Source organism: Rattus rattus, chromosome 8 (assembly GCF_011064425.1).
Source record: "Rattus rattus isolate New Zealand chromosome 8, Rrattus_CSIRO_v1, whole genome shotgun sequence".
Classification (NCBI taxonomy): Eukaryota; Metazoa; Chordata; class Mammalia; order Rodentia; family Muridae; genus Rattus; species Rattus rattus.
In genome coordinates, this window is record NC_046161.1 from 91,028,661 (window position 1) to 91,056,044 (window position 27,384).

Genomic DNA, 27,384 nt, shown 5'->3' on the forward strand with positions numbered 1-27,384 from the left:
TTTGTCTTAAAGTTGTGTAAGTGTGCACCTGTCCTTTATGAGGGACCCGAATGTGCATTATTCCGGAGCCCTAATTACCCACACTTTATGGTGAGGGAACGGGATTCAGGAAGGTGAGATGCTTAGACTAACAGCTGGGAAGTGGCACGACCTGAGGTGGAGGCCGGCTGTCGTGACTTTGCAGCTCATTCCGTTTCTATCACCGGATACAGATTCAGTGGCCTCATCTCATCAAGCTTTCATTCCAGCCATAAGTCAGGCTCTCTTGTTTCATGGGGCTGCGGACAAGCCAGCGATATAGACTTAAGGCTGGTGCATCCCCGGTCAGCCAGGCTAAGCTGTCTTAGCGCCCTGCGCTTCCCCTCTGCTTGTTCCGACATTCTTTAGGGCTTCTGAGTGCTTAGAAACCATTAACCTGGCTGGGCCCAGACCTAAGTGGCCTCTAGGCACCCAGGCTTCCGCTCTGGGACACGGATTCAGCACTCAGTTACAATTCTGGGAGGATGCATTCATCTCTGAAGTAGTGAAACTTTTAACATCCGCACCTCAAAGCTTAGGGGGGAAGAAAAGGGACAATTATCCAAACGGAAGTCAACAGTGTTTTAATATTTAAGTTACAAAACATGGAGGTTAATACTCAACGCATACAATGAGACAGCAATGGCGACAGATGGCGAAGCGCGGTGTAGAGGGGAGCTTTGAAACAACCAGGTGCCACACAGAGACCCACTGACTGAAAACAGCTGCTTCTCACTGCCTCTAATTTGACCAGAGACTTCCTGGTGGGTGGGCACGTGGAGGGGCACACCGTGGCCATGGCCTCAAAGGGATGACCTTCCATTCAGACCCCATAAACCCTAACAATCTTTATGCCTAGATTGCTCATTGTACCTCCTTTCCCCTCCCCCATCCCCTTAAATTGTTTGGTCTGTTCATGCTTTACCCCATTTCAAATATTGAGTTTCAGGAGGGCCTTCTTCAATATAAGCTAAAACCACTGGTGTCCCAGTGGGTACGACTGTGTATTATCCCAGCTCTTGGTTAGCACAGCTCCTTAGATGGTCTGTGCAGACCAGAGCCATCCCTGAGTATTCCCCCAAAACCCCCCCGCCCGGTCACTTAGATATGCACTATTAATGTAAGGACTGCCCCTTTTCTCCATAGCAACCCGATGGCCAGACTCTTACAGCACTAGGGCTGTTCCAGGCTCAGGTGGGTTTTAGAGAGCAACCTCTCCATTTCCTGGGAGTATTCAGGCTGTACACTGAGATGGAGTTCATGTTTTCTCCTTAACAGGGTAGTCTTACAAGCACAGAGAAGGGTGTGGTCTGCATATTAATGCCTGGCACAGCTGTCAGAACCACAAAACTGACCGCAGGGCCCTGTTGACTGGCCAGGACTGTAGCTATGTCCAACACACAGGATCACTTTTTTTTTTTTTTTTTAAAGAACCAGTTTTAAGCTACTTTCTAGGATTTGATTTTTTTTTTCCTTTTAAACAAAGGCTGTGTCTGTGGGTATTAAGGTTGTGGAGACCTCAAAAGAAAGCAATTAGGATCAGTTGAGCTTTTGTTGAAGTTTGGATTTATGTAGGATCTTACACTATAGACAATGTCAAGGGGTGATTCTTTTCCCAGATTTTTCTATATGTAAGGCTGAAACTAATTCACTGAGATATCATACCATTTTTCTAATACACTATGTAATATTATACGTAGGACTCAGGTTACCAAAAGAATTTATTTCTTATTCTTCTAGGAAGAATTTCTGACTTCTGAGAGGAAGAGGACTTCCAGTGGAAAGTTCTGGAATGGTCTTGTTGGAATCAGCAGATGCCAAGAGAAACAGACAGGACTTGTTTGCCTCCTTTGAAGATCACTGTGGCTAATAATGTTCTAGATCACCATGTATGAGGGGTTCAGATGACAGACTGGGGCGACCACAACCATCTTTCCTCTAGCATTCTTTCTCTAATCGGTGTTCATTATTATCAGTGAAGTTGGTAAGGCAAAATTGAGTAGTAAATAATGCCTTTTAATCTATTTTTTTCCCTTTTAAAATTTCCCTGGGGGGTGGGGTCAAACTGGGAAATAGATCATCATCAGGCTTAAGTTTCTAGAAATTATCAAAGTCGAATTACATTCCATCACCAGATTTACTATGGTAAAAAAACAGAGGATTGGGAAGGGTGGGTGTGACAGTCTCTTAACCCGTAAATGGTAACTCGGTTGTTTTGTGATGGAGTATTTAGAGACAGAGACGTGTGGCCAAGACTGTCTAGCCTCCCCACGGATGAAATTAAGGCTTTACCAACTTTCAACCATCAGTCAAAAGCAACAAGGGAACAAGGTAGAATCTCTTGCTTTGGGGTGAGCTCTTCTTGGGGAAGGGTTTCTTCTGCACACGTGTTGGGGGGTCTTAGAGCACTACACATAGTCGTACTTGGTAGGATGAGATTGTTCATCGTCTTCTGTGCGGGCACCCCCATCGTATATCTTCTTGTTTCTGGCGTTGGACCCAAAGCCAGTGCTGGCCTTAAAGCCTCCAGGCTTGTAGGCAACATTTTGGCCAGAGGCGTGGTAGGACACGGCTTTGAAGCTGAAACGAAGGGAAAAAGCCCATGAACACTGGTGCAGTTAGTAGGAGGACTGACTTTCCCATTTCCTCCTGACGGCTTCATCTCAGCAGGGGACAGTTCAGTGTTTGAAGAGGTGTGGCAGTCTCCGTCAGACTGAGGTTGTTGGTCACCATGTTTTTAGGGACATAAGCTTTCTGTGGTGGAGCAAAATTTCTTGCTTTTACATCAGTCCTTCAAAAATGAGAGGAGACTTGGTAGGGGGAAGGGAGAGAGGAAGGGTGTCTGGGAAGGTGATGGAGTACATTCATGAATGCACAAGGGAGGACCAGTGGAGAGAAAGGGGGGATCAGCAAGGAGGGAGGGGAGATGGGAAACGTGGGGTGATTAGAGAAATAAGGGCAAAATTGGGCACTTGTCTGGAAATGCCATAATGAAACCTGTCATGATTTTATGTTTCGTGCAAACTTAAATGAGATTGGCCTGTTCTTGTTCTTTTTTCTCCTTCTTACCTTTTCTCTTTTGCCCTTTTCTATCTTTCTTTTTTCTTTTCCTTCTTTTCTATCTTTCTTTTCTTTCTTATCTCTTTTCCTTTCTTCCTTTCTTCCTTCCTTTCTTTCCTTTCTTTTCTTTTCTTCCTTCCTCCCTCCGTCCGTCCGTCCCTTCCTTCCTTTCTTCCTTCCTTCCTTCCTTCCTTCCTTCCTTTCTTTCTTTCTTTCTTTCTTTCTTTCTTTCTTTCTTTCTTTCTTTCTTTCTTTCTTTCTTTCTTTCTGACAGTAGCCTACATAAGACAGGTTGAGCTTCTAACTAGCTGTTTAGCTAAGGAGGACCTTGAACTCCTGACTCCCCTGCCCCCACCTCCTCAGTGTTGGAATTACAAGTGTGTACCTCCATGGCTTTGTTTGTTTTTGGTTCTAACCTAAAAAACTAATAAAAAATTCTGTCTGTCTGTCTGTCTTATACACATATATGCTAGAGCTGTAAGGAGATGGTTGTTATTGACTACAGAGTTGTTCTGTTGTTAAAATGAAGGTGACACTGTCCAGTGGGATCTTGTTTTGATAAAGGACCATGGAATCTGTCGGCTGCAATGTGCATATGTGTAACGTCTAATTTGCTTGTCTTATGGACAAGTTATCAGAGTCTACTGTGGTGTGAATTTGTGTCCTCCAAAATTTACGGGAAAATTTAATCCCCCAGTGTGATGGTGTTAAGGAATGGGCCTTTGGGGCGGTGGTGTCACACAGCTTTAATCTCAGTGCTCAGAAGGCAGAGGCAGGCAGATCTCTGAGTTTGAGGCCAGCCTGGTCTACAGAGTAAGTTCTAAGACAGCCAAGTCTACACAATGAAACCGTGTCTCAAAAAACCAGGGGGAAAAATGGGCCTTTGGAAACATGATTAAGCCATGAGAGATCTGTGCTTTGTAAAAGGCTCCAGGGGTCTTTTCCTAACCCTTCCGTTTCTTCTCCCGTGTAAGCAGTCTTCCTCTCCAGCAGACAATACGGGAAGGTCCCATCCCAGCAGCAGAGACTGGGCTCTTGCCAGATGTCCATCCCAGTGCCTTTGTCTTGTACTTCCCATCACTAGAGCCATAATAAATACATTTTTGTTTATAAATTAGCTATTGTAGGGTGTTGTGACAGAGTCCTAATGCTCTCCATCAGAGGGTGGGAGAGCAGAAAAGACCTGTTGTGGTTACAGGGCTGGTGAGTAGTTAGAACCACCACACAATCCTGTAGGTATAATATTTTTGAGCATTGTCTTAAGGTTATCCTTGTGTTACTCAAATGTAGATTTCTCTATCTCATATCTTGTTTCAATCTGGACGCGGCATTGTAATGTCTATGTCAAGAATCTCCTGTTTCAAGTTTATGTGAATGCTGATTACCCAATGGCTGGGAAGAAGAGGGAATAGGGACTTCTGTCAGTCAGGGAGAAGGGAAGAAAGATTGGAATGAGACCCTATGAGGAGAGAGTCTGAGAAGACACTGTGGGAAGAAATATCTGAAGCAGAGGGAGCTGGAACAATATTAAACAGCAAGCATCTTGGGAATGGCTGGGCCATAATCCAATTAGCATAGGGGGTTAAGGTAAGTCATTCAAGGCCCAGGTATTGAAATCTTAGTTTCTCTGTGTGGTTATTGGGGTCTAGCAAACGTAAAAAAAATACAGCCGCTGGATTAATTCACTGATTACATTTATATTAAAACAATTCATTTACCCAATCTGGTTCTACCAATCCCAGGTCCTTGACAAAAGTTCAGAGCAGAGTTTCTTCACAGCAGGGCTGTTGATATTTTTTGAGCAGATCCTTTGTGGTAAGGGTTGCTCCTGTACATTGCTGGATGTCCACCCTCGACATATATACCCACTAGAAACCAGATTCCTTTTCCCTATCATTGCCAAAGCAACCAAATACTTTTAGATGTTGCCAAATATCTCTGCAGGTGCTAGTGACACAAAGATCTTTTCCAGGTTAGGATTACAGAGTTAGGAGGTATTGGAACTGGAAGGACCTTAGAGGGGTTTACTCCACCCCAAGTTTCAAAGAGTATCCACATTAAACACTCCCTGGGGGATCTTGTTCTATTTCTTAGGTTCCCTATAAAGGAGAAAGTTCAACCATCCCAGTGGCCAGTATCAATCTTCCGTGTATGTGGACCAGTTATCTGGCTACAAAGTATACATCAGTTTTAGCTGCGACGAAGGGAGGACTCACTTGCGGTCATCAGGTGTCAGGCCACGGCAAGCGATGCACATCATCACACCTCCAATTAGTGTGAGGCCTCCAGCGATCCAGCCCACGAACAGAGCTGCACCAAAAGTGTACCTGAGAGGAGAGATGTTGTGAATAGAGTTGACTAAACCTGTTAGGTTCTTCCCCTTCCTTACAGTTATGCTCGTTCCTGTTTAGTCCCCATGTTGTCTCTCTGCTGTTCAATGAGAGAGCCTGCAACACTTGGCCAGAGGTGCTTAAGAGTGATGGAATCACCTCAAGTTGCTTCTGAAGGAGTTTTGGCATTTTGAGTTCCCATAGTGGACCTTATTTCGGATGGCGTTACATAGAGACTTTTCCCTAAGGGCTCAAGCATTAAAGACTGGTGTCCAAGGCAGTACTATTGGGAGATGGCAGAACCCTATGGAAGACTTTAGGTCATTGAGGGTATGCTTTCAAATACCCTAGGACGAAATTTGAGAGTCTCAGGCAATCAGGAATGACTTGCTCTGCAACTTCCAGGTCGTTCTTTTTTCTTCCTTCCTTTCTTTCTTCCTTCCTTCCTTCCTTCCTTCCTTCCTTCCTTCCTTTTCTTTTTAAGAATATTTATTTATTTATTCTCTAAATATGAGTACACTGTAGCTGTCTTCAGACACACCAGAAGAGGGCATCAGATCCCATTACATATGGTTGTGAGCCACCATGTGACTCCTGGGAATTGAACTCAGGACCTCTGTAAGAGCAGTCAGTGTTCTTAACCACTGAGCCATCTCTCCAGCCCCAGAGTGTTCCTTCTAACCAAGAGTCTATGGGAGAGACATGCAGAAGAGTAATGGCAGCTTGTGGGACCATTTTCCTCCTCAGTCTTGAAACAAAGCAGACATATGACTGGTACCTGGAGTTCCAGAGAGTCAGATCATGATGGCTGCATCCTCTCCATACCCTGTCCTTTCCTCTCGTTGGGTGGCTGGAGAAATACCAGTCACTTCCTTGCACAGGGATATATGCCACCCTCCTTTGGGTTTTGACTGGTGCTTACTGATGAGATGCATCAATCTGATACTTGGGCTAAACAAATATAGGTATTGGTGTTGCCAAATATAGGTATTGATACTGCTTTTCCATTAAACATTTTTCTGGGGCTGGGAAGAGGGCTCAGTGGTTGCTTTTCCAGTGGACCTGGGTTCAATTCTCAGCACCCACATGGCAGCTCCGAACCATCTGTAACTCCAGTCCCAAGGGCCATGACACCCTCTTCTGGTCTCCTCAGGCACACAATGTGGTATGTAGACACACACAGAGGGAAACACTCATACACATAGAATAAAAAGAAATAAAATCTCAACAATTAGAAAAGGTCCTGCTCCCTTTCCTAGGTCTCCACATGAGTGGTGGAGTTCGTTTGTCTCTTGCACTCTGCCTTGCGGTGCGTTTGTCTCTGCCTGGACCATAGCAGGTGTTCAATATGTCTGCTGGGCAAATGAATGAGAGAGAGAGCAAGGCAGCAGCACAGGAGGAAATAGCATTTTCTATTTCCTTACCTGAACTGCACCATGCTCCCTTCTTTCCCCACTCCCACAAAGCTGCCATTATAGACCGTGGGTCTAAGTTGATGCTCATTTACATCCTGGGTTAGCCAGGCCTGTCGTATTGCCACCACGATGGAGCCTGTCTAAGCCTGCTAGATAAATACTGTGAACGTCGCTGCATTTCAGTGCAAATGCCAGATCAACCTCAAGCCATATCAGCAAGGGTATTTTATAGAAATGAAGTTTATGAATTTACAGATCAATGTTGAGTTACGATATGGCGTGGTTGCCTCTGATAAATGCTTGCTATTCCAGGCACTGACATTAAGCACACGGCTTACTTGTCCTCTTACAATATTCACGGTGGATCACAGGGACATGGACTCGGAGGTTACCTGGTCTGAACGGTCTGCACCATCCCACCCATGCCGCTGTACATGTTGGCCGTGGACATCCAGAAGTTGGTCACCAGCATGTTGGCAAACACAGACACACCAATGATTGCACAGACTCCTGCGGGTGAAGAGCAAGAACTAAGGGATCGCACTGTTTCTGTGGCAGTTTATGCTGAAGTGAGACCAGATGAAGACCGTAGGATATTCCATTCCTGTAACAGAATGGTCAACCAACCACTGACAGTTGAGTTCCTACTTTGTGCTAGACAGTGGGCAAGGTCCTCCTCTCATATTTAATTCTGGAAGGATCCATGTGTGTGTATGCAGAAAGAGATGATTCCACACACCTTGGGACCAAGGGTAAATAACCCAAGTATTTGGGGGCTGATCTTTGGTTACCGGCAAGAGCTTTCCCCTTAAAACCACTTTCAAGAGTCTCACCGAGAAAATGCTATTTTTAAGGGTCCAGACTCATACTTGCCTTGCGTCAGTGGCAGTTAAGAGGGACCTTAGAACTGGTTATAGTTCTGTGGAGTGTAATTTGGTTTACACACACTCAGATCTCAAATCCCAGGGTGAAACACCTTGAGCTCTGTTCAACAGTGGGGAGGGGCCACGTTTCTTCTATCGGAATAATTTGTTCTGGGCTGGAGAGATGGCTCAGTGGTTAAGAGCACTGGCTGCTCTTCCAGAGGTCCAGAGTTCAATTCCCAACAACCCTATGGTAGCTCACAACCATCTGTAATGAGATCTGATGCTCTCTTCTGGTGTGTCCAAATATATATGAATAATTTGTCCTACCATTTGCAGTGCATGAGAGGGGGAATGTGTGCTTACCTGAGATGATGAACATAATCCCAGAAGTCAGAGTCATCTTGGCCTTGGCAGAGTCATCCATGCTGCCAATGCGAATGCACTTCAGGGCGAAGATGGACACGAGGATGCCGATGACCCCCAGAACAATGCCCACGATCATCAGGGCTCGCACTGCTTGCAGCATGGCTGTAGGGGAAGGGGCATGACACAGGCAGACCATAACTACACGGATTAGGTTTTATTAGGTTGGCAAAACACAAGCAACTCCAATTAACCAGCGCTGAACATTTGGGGACTTCAAGACCATAAACTGTTTTCTTTGACATTGTGCAAATATATGGAGTTGTGGGAAATGTAAGAAGGCATCCCTTGTAACTTTTCTGAGGGATGAAGGACGTGCTCAGAGATTCCCATAGAATGAGAGAATGATGGCTGTGTGCGGTTAAGGGAGCTCTGGGTATTTATTAGCAGCATTTCAAAATTTTATAATCTGAGCCCAGAAAGGGAAAACATTTGTCTAACTCGACCAAGAAATTATTTATTGAGCTGTCAGGAAACTCAAGTAACCCAAACATCGTTCTGCTTGTCTTTGCATAGGAACCGAAAGCAAATTGTACAGAGACTCAGCACTAAGCCTGGCACAAAGAAATCTGGTACCAAGACTATACCGACAGTGCTTTATTTTCTCTGTATGAAGCCTTTCAACGTGACCACAGTTCATCCACAGTGTCCCCTTTCTAGGACTCGATTGTTGCTGTAGGTCCTACTGGATCCTGCTATAATGACCTCACCTCCAGACATGCAACACAGTTTGTCACTGAAAGACGGCGAATCATCTCAACAGTCACATTGGGTATGGGATGTCAGTAATGAGCACTTGATGAAACATCAAGAGACGTGCATCAAGCTTGCCCATGCAGGAATTTTATAAGGAAGACAGATTTGTCCCTGGTGTCTTCCAGTAGGCAAGTCCCCTAGAGGGGGTCAGTCTGGTGGAGTTCAGCTGCTGAGCTCTGTACCGTGTGTACATATGTTTCATATGTTTGGTACATCTAAGACACCAGACACGATTGCTTTATCTTCCACACATAGCCCCTTCTTCTCTCTATTACACAAAGCATGAACTGCCCTGTCTTATACCAACCAGTGCTTAAAAAAATCTTTTAATTTTAAATGCCTTAGGTTGATGTCCTGGAAAATAAAGAATCACTTGATTGAGTGTCACGGAAATGTTGAATTTTTTTTCCTACTTCTTCTCAATTTAGGAAGCCGGACTGTTTAGACGAAAAGCAAACAGCTTGTAGGACAGCATGACCCACTGACCCACTTTGAGTTATCTACCAATCCCAATCTTTCAGGCTAATGACTTGTCTCTTCACCACAATTACTTAATCCAGCATGGGCACGTGACTGGAGCGTGGCAGATGAGACCTTCACGTGCGATGTTCGTACTTTGGACACAAATTGGTCTCTCTCAAGGGGTGTAATACGTGGTCCAGGGACGTCAAGGCTTTCACCAGGTGGAGAAGCTGCCACATAATGACCAGAGGGTGACAGTTAAGAGGGAGGTACAGAGTTCTGACAAAGTCTGAGCGGTGGGTTACCATTACTTAAGAGGGCTAAATACCTTCTTTTCTTGGGATCAAGGAGTTATTCTGACATTGCTAAGAAACATATTTTAAGCTCATTCCTGTTGAGACTGTTAGTTGAAATCAAGAGAGTCTAAAGTATGCGAGATATTTCCATCACTGTAGGTCTTTACAGCCCAATTGTTAGACAGTTTCCAAAGCATGATCACTGCTGAAGGTCCTTGCTGATGGGAGGGGATGTAACGTCACCGGATATCACAAGCACAGGCCCAACATCCTACACTGCACTGAGATGTCAGAGGGCAGATCGACCTTTTCTCTCTTGTTTGAAACCACTGAAATTGTTTCATAATGATATAACCAGGAAATGGTCATCTCTGAGCTACTAGGAACCTCCCAAAGTCTTTATCTCACTTCTTAGGGGAGGGGGCAGATAACTATCTGTGAGTCATTTTTCTGGGAAATATTTCTTCTTAGAGAAGAAAAACAAAGCCCCAAACGAGGGTCACCCTACTGTTTATACCCAAGGCACCAATCAGGAGCCAATTAGAGATGTATAAAGAGTTCTAGGCCCTACAATGTTCTAATGATGAGGGGGTCACCTGAAAGAGATGTTATTCTTAGTGTCAGTGAAGTTGGTTAATAATTTCGAGGTGAAATTCAAATTTGGAAGTATAAAAGAAACAGCAGAAAAGCTTCCTGGTGGCCTTCTCGCCATGACTCTGGTGGCCTTCTCTCCATGGCTCTGGTGGCTCTTTCATGGCTCTTGGTTGGCTGAGATGAGATCGCACCAACCCCAGCTCAACAGTGCAGACCTCCATCTACCTTGTTCTAATTCTCCTCTCCCTCAGGAACTCGAGGCTTATTTTTTAACTTTGCTTCTCTGCTGGGTGGAGTGTTTTATAAGTCACCGTCACTATCTGTGGTCTCGCTAGCAGGTACATTTCCAGCACAAGTTTCTGTGAGCTGTCATTCTGATCATTCTCGGGAGAGCTAAGAAGTTTGGCATCCTGAGGTTGCAGTTCGGTTCTGTGTTAGTGCAATCGACAACTCCAGTGGGACACAAGGAACACACGAGCGTTGGAGGGGCACTAAGACCTGTGTACTTGTAAAATATGATGTTGCTCTTCTGCCATACCTATATTCCAGAGCCATGTCCAGTGGTTTTGCTGGCCCTGCAAGGTGCTGGGAGCAAACACATTGTATTCCTTATCAACACATGTAAATGCGTTGTGTATTTGTTTCTGTCTTTGTGCGTCTAGAGGCAACACAGATGAACTATTATAGCCATGAATTAATGACGACTCGACATGCTCGTCTGCGAATTGGTTCACTCATCATGCTTTAGGGATTTTTTTCTTTTGCTTTTTTTTGTTTACAGTTTCATTGTGTTTTCAAGGATAGCCCTGAACTCACTATGTAGCCCAGGTTGGCTTCGAATTCTCAGCAGTTCTTCTACCTCAGCCTGCCGAGTATTGGGATTACGTGTGCTCGCCATCATCATGTACTTAGAGCTCAAATCCTTTGCAAAACTTCCCCCAATCACTGTGGAGGAAGTGAACTTTCCAGAGAAATGACCTGTCTTCAAGGCTTTGGCGTTCTGAGATTAGTTATTTCCACAGTCCTAAGCCTTATATTTTTCCTTACCTTGGGAATGCTCTAGCTGAGTAAATGCCAGAGAACGCGGAGATAGTAGCCCATGGCATGGGTCTTTGCACACACAGTTGAATGGCACAGTGAATTTGTGGTTCAGAACTGTGACTCAGAGGACATTTGTGAGATAGCCCACACCCTCCGGAAATAAATATCCTCAGACTGTTCTGCTTTCACAAGTTACCATCAGGAAACTGGACGTTTGGAAAAAAGGACTGGAGACGTCACCTCTGTCTTGCTCCCCTTGGCCTCTTAGAAGTTTTCAGTCTACCCAGGATCCTACTAAAAGTTTTAAAAACTGCTCTGGCTTTCATCTTTCAAATCCTAAGCTACTAAAAAGTACAATATAATTTATTCATGTTGAGAAACACTTGGCCAAGCATCTGGTTGAGATAAAACAACCAGAATCAACTGAGCACCAATGAACTAATCAAACAACTATGAAGGCCATCCTTTTCCTGGTCCGATGAAAGTTACATTTCTTCCACCCTCAGCAAGGAGGAAGCCCCTGACTCCATTGAGTGGCTTTCATAATCTGTTCCCAGGAACATACCCCATGCGTGCTGTGCCAGGGGGCTTCGCTCATATTATTGGATGAGGAGCAATGTGGGGAGGGCTGGCAGACAGAAGGTAAAAATGCCATGGGAGTGACTGCTAGTGTGCCCCAGGAACCCTGGGGATGGGAGCCCTGGGCAGACAGCCACATCAGCTTTTGTGCCAGGCTTTTGAGTTCTTCCTTCTTGTTTGCTCTCTCTTGACCTGTGATGTGGGTAGGACTTGCTCTGAGTAAGAGCTCCAGCATGTCCCCGAGCCCCTTCTTGTTTTTCAGAACCTCTTCGTTTCTTCTGTCCCCTCTTCTTCTATGGCGTTTGAAGGGGTACAACATTGATTTGTGACATGGGGTTTAGGAACCTGGGCTTGAATGGATGGAGCAAAGTCTTCTCTGCTTAGAAACTCCTAGTGTGATGGAGGCAGGTGCCAGGAAGTGCGTAGACAAGTGATGCACCATCTTTAATGACCTTGGAGAGACAGGAAGGTGATCTGAGCTTCTCTTTTAGACTGAAGAGTCTTCCTTCTGGAATCCAAGCCCTTCTCCATATACAGAAAGAGGAAAATTACCAGGAACCATAGGTTCCTCTTTTTGCCAACGAGTCTCTTATTTGATATTTTGATCAAGCGACACAGGCTTGTGGAACGATAACGCGTGAGTCAGTAGGCTCTGTCCTCTGATCCCCTGCACCAAAGGTGTGACTACAACATTCTTCCCAGTGAATAATTAGCCTTATCAGCCAGAAGGGCGGGCAAGACTCTGGGCTGATAAAAGCAAACAAAAAGGTTGGAACTCCGAGTTCCCTCCCTGTTGCAAAATATCTCATTCAGAAGAGTAGCTGTGGGCTGATGGGTGAGGGGGCACCGAGGTGTGGGTCTCAGTGCTGGTTGCAACTGAGCGTGCTCAGAACCTTCAGAGACATGACAATGGCCTGGCCTCATTCTGAGCCTGTCATTGGGTTGTTCCACAGTGTAAGACTTTTAGAGTACAGCGTGACAATGGTCCTGAGGGATGCTCAGAGAAGAGAGAGTGCCCAGAGCTGTGCACACTTAGCTGGCATCAGAACACCTCTGTGAAGACAGTAGTTCGCTGAGAACCAAAGACCACGGGCTGGGACTTGGAGGAGCAGAGAGAGAAGCCACAATTTCAGGCAGCTGGGTCTCTGGTTGGAGACAGGAAGGGCTAGAGGGGGAGTCCACACAGGGAAGTCTGTGGCTGACTTCAGAGGGGAAGCTTCAGAACAAAGCAGATCTGGGTTCTCCCAAGAGCTCCAGGAACCCATAGGAAGGCCCTCATGTCTCTGAAATTCTGCCGCACGGTGATGCCAGCTGAGTGTCCCCAGGTAAGTCATTTGACCTCAAGGATGCAGGTCCCTTGACTCTGGAGTTTGAAATAAAGCTGCCTCTTGCAGAGAGATGTCATGAGGACTGGGTACCACTTGGTATCTTCATTAAATTAAGCCAGGCTTGATAACTATCAGCTTACTTTCCCTAACAGAACCGTTTCCCTGGCAACTCAACATGACTTTGGCTTGTACAAACTACCCAGGAACATGTGACAGAACGGCCAAGACTGTGTGATTGCGATGGCCGAGAAGAGGGAGGCTGGACCTAGCGGCAGCCAAGGAGGGTTAAAAGCACAGGCAAAGTGGGGGTCAGGGACACAGGACCTGGCCAGCAGTGAACGGAAGAGCAGAATGAACTCAATCCTGAACACAGTAGGTATAAATAGTATGAAGGGTTTCAAAGAAGCATGGTTATACTCGGCCCTTCCTTCCTTTTACTGTGTGAGAACTCAGCAAAAGGTTACTCTTTCAGGAGGAAGCAGATCTGCTGTCACCTTGACCTTGGACTTCCCAGCTTCCAGAGCAGTAAGAGATAAGCAGAGCGGCTGTTGTTCCTACATCTCCCAGTCTACAGTACTTCTGTCTTAGTATTCTCTCAGCCTTTCAGAAGAGACCCAGCTGTATAACTCTAGGGATGCGCCTCCCACCAAGAAATGATGCTGTACCCTGACCCCACTTTGTGGTAGCTGGCCCTGCCGTGGGGACCAGGACCACCAGGGCAGCAAGCTGAGCATACATTCTGGTCCTTAAGCCTCAGCTTTACACCTTGAGAAATGGGGGCAAGTGGCCTCATTTTAGCCCACGTTACAGGTCCTCAGGAGCTTTGTAGACATGGGCTCAGCTCCCCGCGGCATCTCCTTCACTTGTGCGACGATGTGTAAACATTGGAGTGCTTGTCCTTGTAGTAAAAGACATCCTGTGCTTTTTCCTTTTTCTTTTGTTTTTACTTTGAAGGGAGGGAAAACGGCTTGTTTAAAGACCACGAAGCACTCCACTCCCAGATCCCAGCTTAACTTTGTGACTGACTGATGGAATCTCCCATCTCCCAGGACCACGTTTTTCTGTTAGCAACTGGGAATAGACAGGCTGGTATCCTATGAGCATTAGACTTCACAAGGACACATTCAGCCAAGGGCAAGAAGAAACGAACGGACAATTTTAGAAAGATTCCTCAGAATAGTCATAGTTTTCCCCTTGCAGGTTTTTGGGTTCAGTGTTAGTTGACTGAAACCTCTCATTCTGTGTCTATAAGTGTGATCCCCTGGTTGATGGGAAACTCTCTAATTCTCCAGTGGTGGCTGCTTTTAGGCAGTGATGCGGAAGCTGGGAGCTGAAACTTCTCATATGGAAAACCCCAAGGTTCTTAGTGCTGTGGTCGGGCTGAGAAATACTGAAGGAGCCAGCACACAGATGTGACAGGGATGGAGGAGAAAGATCAGCACCCTAAGTCATCTTTACTCTGAATATTTTGGGTGTATAGCCACAAGGGTGATTTAGCAATGCCAACATCTAGCTTTTGTGAATAGGTGGCCTAGTTAACATACATGTCTTACAGTGTGGTATTTTTAGAGTTGGGGAAAATTAAGCCAGGAGATTTTAGGGGCCAAGGTATCCCTAACACACCTGCCTCTAACCCCAGGCTTGCCACTGCTCCAAACATGGTCCAAATGTTTGCGAACATCTCAAGCAAGCAGTATCTGACCTCACCTCTTCATGGTGGCTGTGGCGTGGGGTTGGTAGTAGTTGCTCTCTCTCTCCTGCTTGCTGAAGGATGTTTCCTTTGCTGTTGCCCTGTCTCCAGAAAGTAGTGAAAACAGTACATGTCTCACCCTCTGGATAGAGGCAACACTCTTTTGTGCACAGTTAATTGTGCTACAAAAGGGGAGTGGATTATGAAGTATCTTTTACGCTTATTGTCCTCAAGTGCAGACCATCTCTCTTCAGGTCTCACAAAGCCCATTCCCAGCTGGAACTAGAACCAGGCCAAGCAAGAGGAAGGAACAGTTTAGAAAAGTCATTCAGACTTGTGGCTGTGTGGCTATCCGTATGATTTTGGCCACATTCCATTTCCTTCTTCTCAGTTTCTATGCTTTAAGAATACAGCTATACCTGTTTCCCTGTAAGAGAGTCTAGGTGCAGCCCAGCACACGACTACTCCCTTTACTTCTGGGTACTACATGCTGCCTAGACTGGAACACAGCAAGAGGAAATCAGGTATCAGGTACGCAGAGCCGATGAAGAAGAGCAGTAACATCCAGCAGCACAAAGTGCATTGCTATGGGACCTTCCATTCGTCTTTGCAGTCCTTGCTCACTGTGTCCTGAACTCAACATAGCCCAGGACCTCCTCCCCCTCAGCAGGTTTGAAACATCTCAGGGCTTTTATTTATGGTGGTAACTGGGCTTCCTCTTTAAAGCTGCCTGTCTGACTTGACATGGAATACGGTACTGCCAAGTTTCCCTTCCTTCCATCTAAGTTTTTGAGCAAGAAGCTCGAGTCTTTGCTCCATGGTCATATTTATACTCATCTGATGTTAAGTCCTAAGGGATTTTTTTTCTTCACAGAAACTCCTTGAACCCTTCCTCCTTCTGGATTCCTGGCCTCTCCCATCGAATGTCTGCCCTCTGAAATCATACTCTTGTATCAGACAACAACATATCACATGCAGAGGAAGTCAGCAATATTTGCTGAAACTATGAGTAGAAATCCTTGGTATGCCTTCTCTTGCAGGCTTCTACAGCTTTTGACCATTGTGCAGTCGAGGAATTACTTGCTTTGAGGAACTGAAATCGGCATGGAAGTGAGGCTCAAATGGAGAGCAGTTGGCTAGTGAGTACAAAGGCCTGGCCCTGGGTTCCATGTCCAATAGAGCAAGAACCACAATCAGCTAACAAAGGAAACAAAAACAAGACAAAACAACAACAACAGCAGCAGCAACAACAACAAAACCAATGTCCTGGAAAGCTGAAGGGGGTGTTGGGAGGTTAGCATGGTGGGTAGATTGCACCTCAGATAATTACTACTCAAAGGACCTCTGTGGCTGAGGTCATTAATGTTTATCCAAATAGCTGTAAGCCCCCACATCTCTCAACTTCCAGGGCCATGTGTCTAGTTCTAGTCAATGCTTTCCATGTGGAGGTGACACGTGCCACTTTCAGGCCATGTTCACAAGCTCCTGTGCTCCCTTTACGACTTTCTCTTGCCTTGGCTGAGTGGCATCTCTATAATCTTTTTCCACAGAACTTCTTGAGGGCAGACAGCAAATTCACATTGTGAGAAGCTACTGAATTGTGTAGTGTGGTTGTCACAGCAGCTAGCGTTAACTACTCCTAACTGTTTTTAAAACTAGCCCCTGCAATAGACAGTAAACATGCAGAAGATGTTTATTGATAATGAGACTGTGTGATCAAGTGTCTGCTTCAGAAGGAGGAGGACCAGGTAATTTTCTACACATGGGGACACAACATCTGAAGCATAGTCCAAAGGCAAAATCAATCTTCTGCCTTTGGGGAGAGGAAACATCTTATCTGTAAGTTTTTTGTGTGTGCAGATGGCTTGCATAACCATTGAATTAAATTCTTATTATTCAGCTCAATCTAATTTATCAGCCGTTTGCTGAATAGCCTCCCTCCCAGGCCCTAGGTTAAGAACTGGGAGGAGTCTCTTGCTCTGGTTCACAGCGGTGTTAGCACACAGCTGAGTGAGACAAATGTGTAACTAATGAAGTTAATAGTCCAAAGTTCAGACTCCGACCCCTCCCCCAACACTGAATAATCATTTTCTTACTGCTCCTGCTAGCATCCATGTCAAAGTACCATCAAAGCCACTGCTCTTTCACTGACAGCTACACACTCATGTCCCCTCCACCAGGATTTACAGGTGGCCACAAGGCCAGTTTTGCATTGTGTACTCTATGCAGGAACTACTGCTTAGATTCACGACCAGAGTCAAGCGGCAGGAGAGTTCAAGGCTCTGAGCATCCTCTTGGGCTGCTCTGGCTTGTGAAGCCTATTAAATTTAAAGATGTGGGGAAGATTCAGACAAGATTTATGGAAAGGACAGTTGGGGTGGAGATTCTGGGCAGCTGGATCAGAGAACACTAAGAGGAGAGAGAGAACGGGATGTAGCAGAAGCCCTAGAAAGGCAGAAGGGGGATGTGGAAAGGCTCCTGTGTTAGACTCTCATGCCTACTCACCAGTCAATCAGGAAACAGATAATCATGGAAATTGCTTGGGGCTTAAGATGTGTAGGAGGCCAAGGATTGGAAGAATCACCCCAAACCCTGTGCTGTGGTCAAAGAAGCAGATAAGTTAGAACACAGGATCAGAACCAGACTGAGGAAGGGGATGAGTTTGTCTAGAAGTAGTGGGAAAACATAATCTTTTAATTTGGTTGTCAGTGATTAGGAAGGAGACAGAACTTGACAATAATAGAAACAAGAAGACATTTTCCAGGAAAGGAGGGCCGGAGCCCAGGTTAGCAGGAGAGGTGGAGGATGTGAAGAGAGGGGTGACTCAGCAGGGCGGAATCCTAGACAGGAAGACAAAGAGCCCCCAGAGCATGGGTGGAAGGTAAGTCTATGGGGGTGGGGAGGGGATTCTCAATATAGGGAGAAAGAATCCCATGGCAGAACGGGATCAAAGGTGCTGCAATGGCTTGAGCCACATGGGCGAGCAGGGCTTGGAAGGTCCAGAGCAGGCATTGTGACAGAAAGCACATGATCAGCAGTGTCTGTTGGGTGCTAGAAAGAGAGTCCTGAGCATGGGACAGACACCTCGGTAAAATGTGAATGTGATCTCAGTCCTTTTTGACAGGGGTATAGCTAGTCATTTAGCAATCCAGGTTTTGCATGGCTTCCCCATGGCCTATCCCTTCAACATAATATGATCTCTCCCAGCCTGTTTTCCTTCCCTCTGGCTATTTCTTCCTCTCTTGCTTCCCACTCAGGTTTCTCATCCAGTCGGTGACCATGACACTGCGCTGAGTGGCTTTCCAAGGCCGAGTCCACCCTGGCACTTGTCCACTACTCCTCAAAACAAAGATGGACTCATTGAATTGCTTTTTATAATTCCATTCCAAGGGCCCCACAGCCCCTTTACATCCTGTAGGTTTGTTTCATTTATCTCTTTACAAGGGGCTTGTTTCAGAGACTCAAAGCCACACCTATACCCTTGCTCGCTGTTTTGTTAAATACAAACTGAGTCCTATATTATCAAGGACGCAAAGTCCCTATGATGCATGAAATACCCATCTGTATTAGAAGCAAAATTCATCTTCATCTTCAAAGGTGAAATGGTCTCACTTACTATATTCTACATTGTTATAATATGATAATTTGATGACTCTTGTTTTTAGGGCAAGTATAGTAGATCTTTTAATTGCAAATGCAGAAAAAGGAAATCATAATTTAACGATCATATTTCTACACCGCACACAGATCCCCCTTTTACAAGAAAATTAATCAAATTGAAAGTACAATTGAAGTCACTCTCGATAAATTTCTCTGTCTATAACAAAATACCACCACCTGCTTCCTACTCTCACTTATGTTCAGGCAGAAGTGAGCCTCCTGCTAACGGAAGGAAGCCATTTATGTTCTCCTTAAACAAGGTTCGAACTAGCCTTCACCAGCATGTCCTTATATTAGAACCATTCTCTTTGGCTGCTGTATGAATTCTCCTATCTCCTATGTGGCTACTGCCCCCTTTGATGCAGGGCCAAATTCTCTTATTCACACCTTTTTTTGGGAGCCAGGGTCACACCCGGAGCTGGATTGCTCAGTCCTGGGAGTTCTTGAGACTGCACAGCCCCTCAGCCTCTCCCATCCCTCGATCACCTCACCTACCTGGAAGACCCAGGATGGTGAAGTATGGCCGACACTCAGTGAACCCCGAGCTCTGTTGCACGCAACTCCTCCAGAGCCCTTCATACTGGAACACGGAGGTGACTGGGTTATCATACAGGTCCTGAGTGCTCCACATGTCCATCCCAGTGGCGGCTATGCAGCCGGCCAGACCCAGGAGGGACAGGAGGAGCCCTACCACCTGGCACGTGGTGGTGGCCATGGCTTCAGCTGCTGGTCACAGGCTTCCAGGAGCAAGCCACCACCCTCCTGCTGGGAAAGTGTACGGCCTCGCTGGGGAGCGCTCTTAATCAGAAGCTCCCCTGAGCTCCGTGTTTGCTCATACTGTTTTCCTTAGATAGTTCGGTTTCACTCCTGCTTCAAGGGCATGGTTTTCATTTGTTGGAGAAGTAGCCCCAAGAGGCACTTGTCTGGCTGAGCTTTGCCACCCGGGTGTTTGGAACGTGGAGCAGGCTAAGTGGACGGACTCTACCCCTCCTTCAGGCCCTCCTGTCTCTGGCTTTGCCCAGAATGCACCATCTAGGGGAAATCAAAGTTTGTCCTCTCCCGTGACAGAATGAGGAGAGACCACCAAGGCTGACTTTATCTATAACAAATCTTCCCCGGGACGTACCCATTTGCTTCTATCGTAGTTCCCATATTCTCCTCACACTTCTGTCAGCTTTCTGTTCTGATTGCAAAGGGGCAGGGCAGCTGGTAGTATTTCATTCGTAAAGAGAAGAATGAGGTAGAAAAGGAATTTGTCCAAATCTCTTCTACCACAAGTACCGTAAGAGGCAATAGCGGTGGTTCCTAGCCTTCGCTTCCAGACCAGCGCTCCTACTCTATCTGCACCCTGAGAGGCCGGAACAAGCAAGTTGAGAACGGGATGCCAGGTTGTAGAGATGTGCCCTCGATCTGCAGGTATTGGGGTGGCCCAAGGAACTGTCCCTCATAAAATGGAACTATACAAATACCAGAGAGGGGGGAGGGGGTTGTTGCTGTAAAGATGGAAGGAGGGGTCCGGGCTGGGTGGAATTCCCGATCTGGCTGATGCAGACACAGGAGTTGCTGCCTACAGCGTCTGCAGCTCTGAGTTTGGTGATTTGGCCTTTGTAGGTCAGTTTTTTCATTCGTAGGGAACTAAAGAGAACATTCCAGGGCCCTTTCTGATCTCACTAGCTTCCAGGTACTGTATAAAAGTCTCCACTACAGTAGGCGAACTTTTTTTTTTTTTTTTTTTTTTTTTGGTTTTTTTTTTGAGCTGGGGACCGAACCCAGGGCCTTGCGCGCTTCCTAGGTAAGCGCCTACCACTGAGCTAAATCCCCAGCCCGTGGGGAACTTCTTTGAAGCTATACGATCAACTAGAGAGAACGAACGCTCACTGAAGAGGTCAGAGCCGAGTGTTTGCCCTGCAGCTACATTTTGTTGAAGAATTTATCAACCCATAGCCTGATGTGGGTCCTGAGTGTTTGACTTCTGAATTCAGAGACATTTTAATTAGAACGTCTCTGGGTCTTAAAATAAGCACGCACACACACACATACACACACACACACACACACACACTCCCCCACACTCCCACTTCTCTAGCCATAGCAAGTTCTCCAGGAAAGCCAGTCCGTACTTCAATGTTATCTTGGATGCACCCAGCCCCTACTCCCAAACCTTTAACTTTATAAACACAAAAAATAGTTAATATGGTTCATCTTTCTGGGCAGCCCTCTCCTTGATCGCACACTACTTTCCGTGGTTGGTATTTGTAGAGACCGAAGCATGACCCAGGACAATCCGAACGAGGGGATAAGCCAGTCGTGACAGATGAGGAGCCCTGAGTCCTGCTGAGCTGAGCTTCAAGGCCAAGACAACTGTCGATGAGATTGGCCTCTGCTGGGGGACTGAGATTGATCAACGAGGTTGAATAGTGTTGGTGGAATGGATTCCCGATTAACTCTTGGCATTGCTTCTGGAGGCATTCCCAACCTTGGTTCTACCAGAGGCCAGAGCTGTCATTCCCACAGAGCTCTGTGTGTTTGGTTCTCACACTCGTTCCCCCTGAGCACTGGTTGTAATGCTACCAAAATAGGTTGAAAACATAAAAAAAAAACAAAAAACAAACTTTTGATTTATCTCTTCTTATTTGTAGCAGTTTCTCTATGATGTTTTACACTGACTTGAAGTTGGGGAGGGAAACTTATTTAGGTAGTATGCTTTCTTTCTTGCTTGAAACGTGGCAATGAATTTTGTTTTTGTTTTTAAGGAAAAATTAAATTTAAGTGATAAACTAAAGCTAAATCTACTTACATGAAATCTGAATGAAAAGAGAGAAATTGTGAGTCTACACACTGTAGAGGATATGTTTAAAACACTTGGAAGGTGAACATTTGGTGGGAGCAGTTTCTGTGCTCTGACCACGGTTTTAGCCGTCTCTGCCAGATAGTGAATGGTGGTCCACAGACGAGAATCTGAGTTTCTGTTCATGACAACAGGTGCTGTTAAAATGGATCTCGTATCTGTCTGAGTTCAGTCCCTGTTTACAGTAATGACTTCAGTACAACTTTGTTTAGTAATCTTTAGAATGGAGCGAGATGTTTTGCTGACGTCCTCGGGGAAATCACCCCGTGTTCGGCTTAAACACAACTCCTTGCCACTTCAGCCAGTGCCTTTCCAGGCTCTGATGTCATTTTGCCAACTGGAGAAATGATTCTCCCAGTTTTCTTAACTTTTCCAGCCATAACAGCAACGGAGTAATTTGGCAAGAATGGTGACCCAGAGAGCAATGAAAACGTTATAGGTAAGTATTAGTTCAACTGTCTAGAAGAACAACGACACACTTATTAATTTCAGAACACTACTACATGGAATATTGAACTAAAAGTGATTGGTGTTTATAATAGATGGTTTAGCGTCATTTAAACAAATCACTCACATTTTAAAACTCCAGATAATCTATTGGATATACTTTCTTGGCAGTTCTCCGGATGAATAATTTTGGTAAGGAGATTACAATTTACCTGGTCAAGAGAGGATATGTTTGATAGTTTGCTATTCCCACTTAGTTGTGCTTTGTCTTCAAAGCTCTCTCAAGTATACTTTGTCTAACTTACTAGTCCTTTACGTAGACGCACTGCTATTCACATGAAGATTTTCTGTTCTCTGCACTTAGATTTTTATCTTTAACTTTCTTTTATAGAAAAACAATGTAATGATAAACACTTAATATATAGCTCCCCCCCCCCCCAGCATTTCTGGTCACTCTTTTAACAGACTCTTAGGAGAACTAAATTACCAGAGAGTGTGAGGTATTAAAACAATATCTTCTTTATGTAGATTGGTATTTCCCCATACATTTTATTCCCAACATTGGTATTTAAAGAGATTGTTCTAGGGGAGAGATGGTTCTGTGGTCAGGAAGCCTGACTGCTCTTCCAGAGTGTCAGGGCTGATTCTCAGAACACAGACGATGCTTCACAATTGTCTGTGACTCCAGTCTCAGGGATCTGATGCCTTCTTCCGGCCTCAGAGATCACTGAAAGCACACTGAGCACAGACATACGTGCAGGCAAACAACTCACATATATAACATAAAAACAGAAGGGGAAATAATTCTATACCTTCACCAACACTGTGAAATCAGTAAGTTATTTATGATCATTTGTTTTAATTTGTGTCTCTTTGCCACCAGAGTTTGAGCACTTAAAAGTTTATTTTATTATATTATTGTGGGTTTGGAGTGTGTGTGTGTGTTCAAGTGTATGTGTGTGCTCGAGTGCGTGTGTGTGAGTGTGTGTGTGTGTACACATGAGATACATTTCTGGTGGTCATTTCTCTCCTTCAGCATGAGACCCATGGGTTGAACTCAGATCGACCATATTTGTATACTAAGCCCTTCCACTACCTGAGCCCTTACCACTGGCCCTGAGTCCCTGAAGGTTTTTTTTTTATTTTTAATTTTATTTTTTTTAGAAAATCTTTTGAGCCAAGCGAGATGAAGCTCACCTTTAAATCCAGCCCTTGGTGGGGGTTGGACGGGCTTTAAACTCAAGGCCACTATGGTTTATCAATTGAGCCCTAGGCCAGTCAAGGCCACGCAGAGAAACCCTGTCTGAAGAAATTCCCAACAACCACAAAATCCTTATGAAGCAGGTTTTTCTTTCTTGGCCTGGCAGTCGGCGCTGCTCATTCGTTCACTCACTAACACGTTAGCATTGCTCACCATCAGTTTCCGGGAGCTGTTTGTTAATTGTACGCACTGCACTGCAGGAAGCACAACAAACACAGTTTTCATTGCTCATTGGCTCTTTACCTTCATTTCCAGTTTTGGGAAAAAAATGTATTCTATTTGTTGTGTCTTTCAGTGTCTGGCACATATAATGTGCTCAATTAAGTGTTTGCTAAATGATGTCGACAGATGAATTGATTTCTCTTTCATGCTTTCTTCTGTTATTTTTTTTCTTAGACTGATCTTTTCCACCCAGGAGGCAAAAGCATTATATGTTATTTTATAATTAAAAATATTTAAGGAGTGGTTAATGTCGTTTTAGATGTAACTAATACTGAACTCATCTTGGTATGCGGTGGTTGATAATTCCATTTTCTTCCCCTAAAACCCACTCGATAATTTCTGCAGCCCTTTTTGAATAGCCCCCTCTTTCCCCTGTGTTTTGTAAGACCTCCTGTGCCTTCCATTAAACCCACATTCATGTCTTTTAGATTTTGTCCCGTTAACCTGTTTGTTCATCCTTGCTGCAAAACCCAACTGTAATTATGGAGGCATTAAAATTGGGTGGGATATCTGGTGTAGAATGATGAAGACCATCACTTTGTTATTCTTAAACAAAAACAGTTAGACATTCTTCATTCCCATCTTCCTGTTGATAAGTGCTCGGCCAGACTCTCCGAGGGAAGCCCCTGCGTCTTTGCTCAGAAGTCCTGCCATGCAGAGGGGCCCAGGCTCTGCGGAGAGCAGCTCCGGGAACCATGACCTGCCATTTACACTGCAGGGCCACTTGGCAAATGCTTTAACCTCTCTGTGCCTCCTCAGTCTGTGCAGTGGAGGAAACGAGAGCTCTTATTTCATAGGATTGTTGAAAATATTAAAGTACAGGCTATTTAATTCAACGAATATACAATACTGGAAAATATATACCAAGATATACCGATTTCTTAAAATAACACCCAGCACATAGCGTGAGACGTCCACATTGCTGCTTGCTGTTGGTTGAGGACAAAGAAATGTCTTAATGACACTCTCACTGGGTTCAGTCCCCAGCTCCGGAAAAAAAAGAAAAGAAAAAAAAACACTCTCACCAGGAATCTGAAGAATTTAAGAAATGTCACTTTGGCGAGACATTCTTACTTTTCCCATTGGACTCCTGTCTACTGTTCATAAGTGTCACTCCTTAAGTGTTGTGGCCTACGGCTGCGCTGTGTGGCTCCCTCCTCCCCTGACCCCTATTATGCAGAGCCTGTTTTTTTCCACTCTCTCATACCTCACTGTCTTTTCTCAGACAGGAGTCTCCCTGCCTGGAAAACTCTTCGCCTTTTGTCCTTCCTTCCTTCCTTCCTTCCTTCCTTCCTTCCTTCCTTCCTTCCTTCCTTCCTTCCTTTTTTTCTTTCTTCCTTCCTTTCTTTTCCTCTTTCTTTCTTTCTTTCTTTCTTTCTTTCTTTCTTTCTTTCTTTCCTTCCTTCCTTCCTTCCTTCCTTCCTTTTTTCCTTTCAGAAATGAATTGCCTTTAATATAGCCTCATGAAATAGTTCACTAAAGGCATGAGTACACACATCTAGTACATATGATCTAAACTTTTAAAAGAACAATGACATACAAATAGTGAAAGGCTATTGAAATATTGTACATTGAACATTTTGCATTATTACTTTTCATTAACAAAATTTATTCTTTGACACTTTCATATATTAGAGGCAGACAGATCTCTGTACTTTGAGGTTAGCCTGGTATATGTGGGAGTTCCAGGCCAGTCAGGGCTACATAGTAAGAGCCGGTCTTAAAAAAAAAAAACCCGTCATCCTCCCCCAAAATTTGTATTCTGCTTTTTTTTTCAACATCTCCACCCCTGTCACCACTTCCTACAAACCCCTCTGGGATTGTTTAATCCCCTATGACTTCTATCTGTGTGAAGGAACCCAAGGGTTTGCTGTTCCTTCCTTGTGTCCCCCAAGAAGGAATCTCGTCTACACCCAGTCATCTTGGAACAGGTTGACCTCTGGCTGTGAGCCTAGTGAAATGGCTCTTTTTCTAGGAAGGCAACCGGCAGTCCTATGCCTAGAGTTCTTTTAGAGTCGTGGTTCCCAACCTGTGGGGTCACAACTCCTTGGGGCCAAATGACCCTTTCACAGGGGTCACCTAAGACTATCAGGAAACACAGATATTCACATTATGATTCATAGCAGTAGCAACATTATAGTTATGAAGTAGCAGTGAAAGTGATTTTATGTTTGGGGTCACCGCAACACGAGGAATTAAGGGGTCGTTGCAGCACGAGGAAGGTTGAGAACCACTGTTCTGGAGGGCTGTGTTGTGTTCAAGTGCTTTTTACTGAGCCAGAGACTACGTTTGCATTCCCAGTGGAAACTTTAAAACATTGGCACCTTCGTTTCCGGGACAATGAAAAGGAGACAGTAATGTCCTGGGTTCTCTGGCTAGCCACAGAGAGTTTCTGTTTCTTTCTTTCTTTTTTTTTTTTTTTTTTTTTTGGACACCCTGCCCTCCTGTTTCTATCTCTTTCTACCGGGATCAGCGAACTGCTGTCCTTGATTCCCAAAGAGCATTTTGGCTGGAAAGGCTTTGCTCACCCTGCGGCACCCCAGCCTACGCTTGCCTGAAGGCTGCCTGGCAGTCAGTCTGTCAGTGCTGTCTACATTCACTTCACAACCTGCTTTTTTTACACAGACCCAATTGCAGCGATTGCCAACAGAAATACAGGGTATGGTGTAAAGAGCTCTGTCCTTCTAACTCTAGAAATAACTGGAGCTATATTTCAGGAATGCCGTGGCAGGCTTTCCTCAGATGAGCAAGCCCAGTACAAGGAAGTACCAGGTTCCGGACAACTTATGGCCACAGACATTTGGTAGAACAAACCTATTCCAATAGGGTCTCCGTATCAACCACTGGGATGCTGGTTCTATATGGACGGGGAAATCTATGAAGGGACAAAGCTCTGTATAATTGCCATCTTCTCTCGCTTCCTTGTTTGGGTATTTAAGTCTTGGCCCTGTGGTCAAATGGCAAGTCCTGCGTGGGGAAATCCCTGTGCTGTTTCTGATCCTTCCTACAACAGTCAGCTCAGACCTATTCCTTTAGTAAAACTTCCATGTGCATCTGTGGGAGGAACAGATAAGCAAAACTAAAATGACATCTCCCCTTGACTGTATTAGTGACAGTTCTTTTCAGCATTCTCTTCTGACTTGAACTTCTTTCCGAGTTGAAGAGACCAATGCAGTAGGCACAAACCCTACAATCTTATGTGGCTAACATGCCAATTGAGGAAGGGACTTGGTAGCCACAATAGCTGCCCCTCGTGGCAGAACTCAATGCCAGGCAGATAGTTTTGGACCGTGTGGGTCTGCAGTCTTGTTCCCTGAGACCAATACTTTCTGAAGGTCAGAGTCTCCCTGACCCCCAAGCACTGGCCCATCCAGTGCACCTTTGAGAACCATGCCTCTTTCTTTCAGGTCTTTTTCATGGCCCATTTCTATTCTGGTTGTTAGCTTCAGAAATTCTGGAATTGGGGGCCAGGCACAGGAGGCCTCAACAGAGAATTGTTCAGGAAATATGTGGTCTCTGAGTCAGCAAGGGGACTCTTGGCTCTAGAAGGAGAAAGTGTCGAGTATCTCGGTCTCCTCAGTTCTATTCTTGAGGGTGATTGAGACTATGCCATTGCTCATGTAAGAGTGACTAGAAAAATGTGTCCTTGGGAGAACTAGATACCACAGACTAAAGGAACAGAAGTGTCTACAGCTCTAGAAAGTTCCTCTCCTTACACTTCTATTCTAACCATTGTGGTAGTGGCTATTGCTTCTGTCAAAGTGGAATCTTTGCTTCTCTTGCTCCTTGGTCCCTCTCCAGGTATCTCAGGCACAGGCTGCTGCCTCTACCCCTAGCCACCGCATGAGTCAGATACCTGGTCCTTACCTGGCAACCCCAAGAGGGTGAAGTAGCCTCGGCACTCGGTGAAGCCAGAACTCTCTCGGACGCAGGAACGCCATAGCCCTTGGTAGTTGAATACAGCGGTCACTGGGTTGTTGTATAAATCCTGGGTGCTCCATTGGTCCATACAAGTGGCTGCAATGATGCCGGCAAACCCGATCAGTGAAACCACAAACCCCAGGCCCTGGCAGGCAGTCACCGACATG

At 45.3% G+C, this 27,384-nt stretch overlaps 1 protein-coding gene across 2 annotated transcripts; it reads right to left on the minus strand.

Moving 5' to 3' along the window:
* Positions 1–1,721: 1,721 nt before the first annotated feature.
* Positions 1,722–27,383, minus strand: Cldn18 (claudin 18). 2 transcript variants are annotated; one of them, XM_032910216.1, is made up of 5 exons: positions 19,014–19,265; positions 8,053–8,217; positions 7,216–7,333; positions 5,295–5,405; positions 1,722–2,598 (listed from the first exon to the last, which is right to left on the minus strand). In XM_032910216.1, exons 1-5 carry the CDS (start codon positions 19,231–19,233, stop codon positions 2,427–2,429), a joined length of 786 nt encoding a protein of 261 aa, XP_032766107.1. In that variant the 5' UTR covers positions 19,234–19,265; the 3' UTR covers positions 1,722–2,426. The 2 variants fall into 2 exon arrangements, with proteins under 2 accessions (XP_032766107.1, XP_032766108.1); XM_032910217.1 differs by lacking the exon at positions 19,014–19,265 and adding an exon at positions 27,164–27,383 and having other exon boundaries at positions 2,427–2,598.
* Between the last annotated feature and the right edge of the window lies 1 nt (position 27,384).

Excerpts from the sequence above, each read along its gene's own strand:
- Cldn18 (XM_032910216.1), bottom strand. The coding sequence starts at position 19,233 with ATGGCCACCACCACGTGCCAGGTGGTAGGGCTCCTCCTGTCCCTCCTG. Across the intron at positions 7,334-8,052 it reads GATTATGTTCATCATCTCAG|GAGTCTGTGCAATCATTGGT; the intron begins GTAAGCACACAT and ends CTTCACCCGCAG. Across the intron at positions 5,406-7,215 it reads GTGCAGACCGTTCAGACCAG|GTACACTTTTGGTGCAGCTC; the intron begins GTAACCTCCGAG and ends CTCTCCTCTCAG.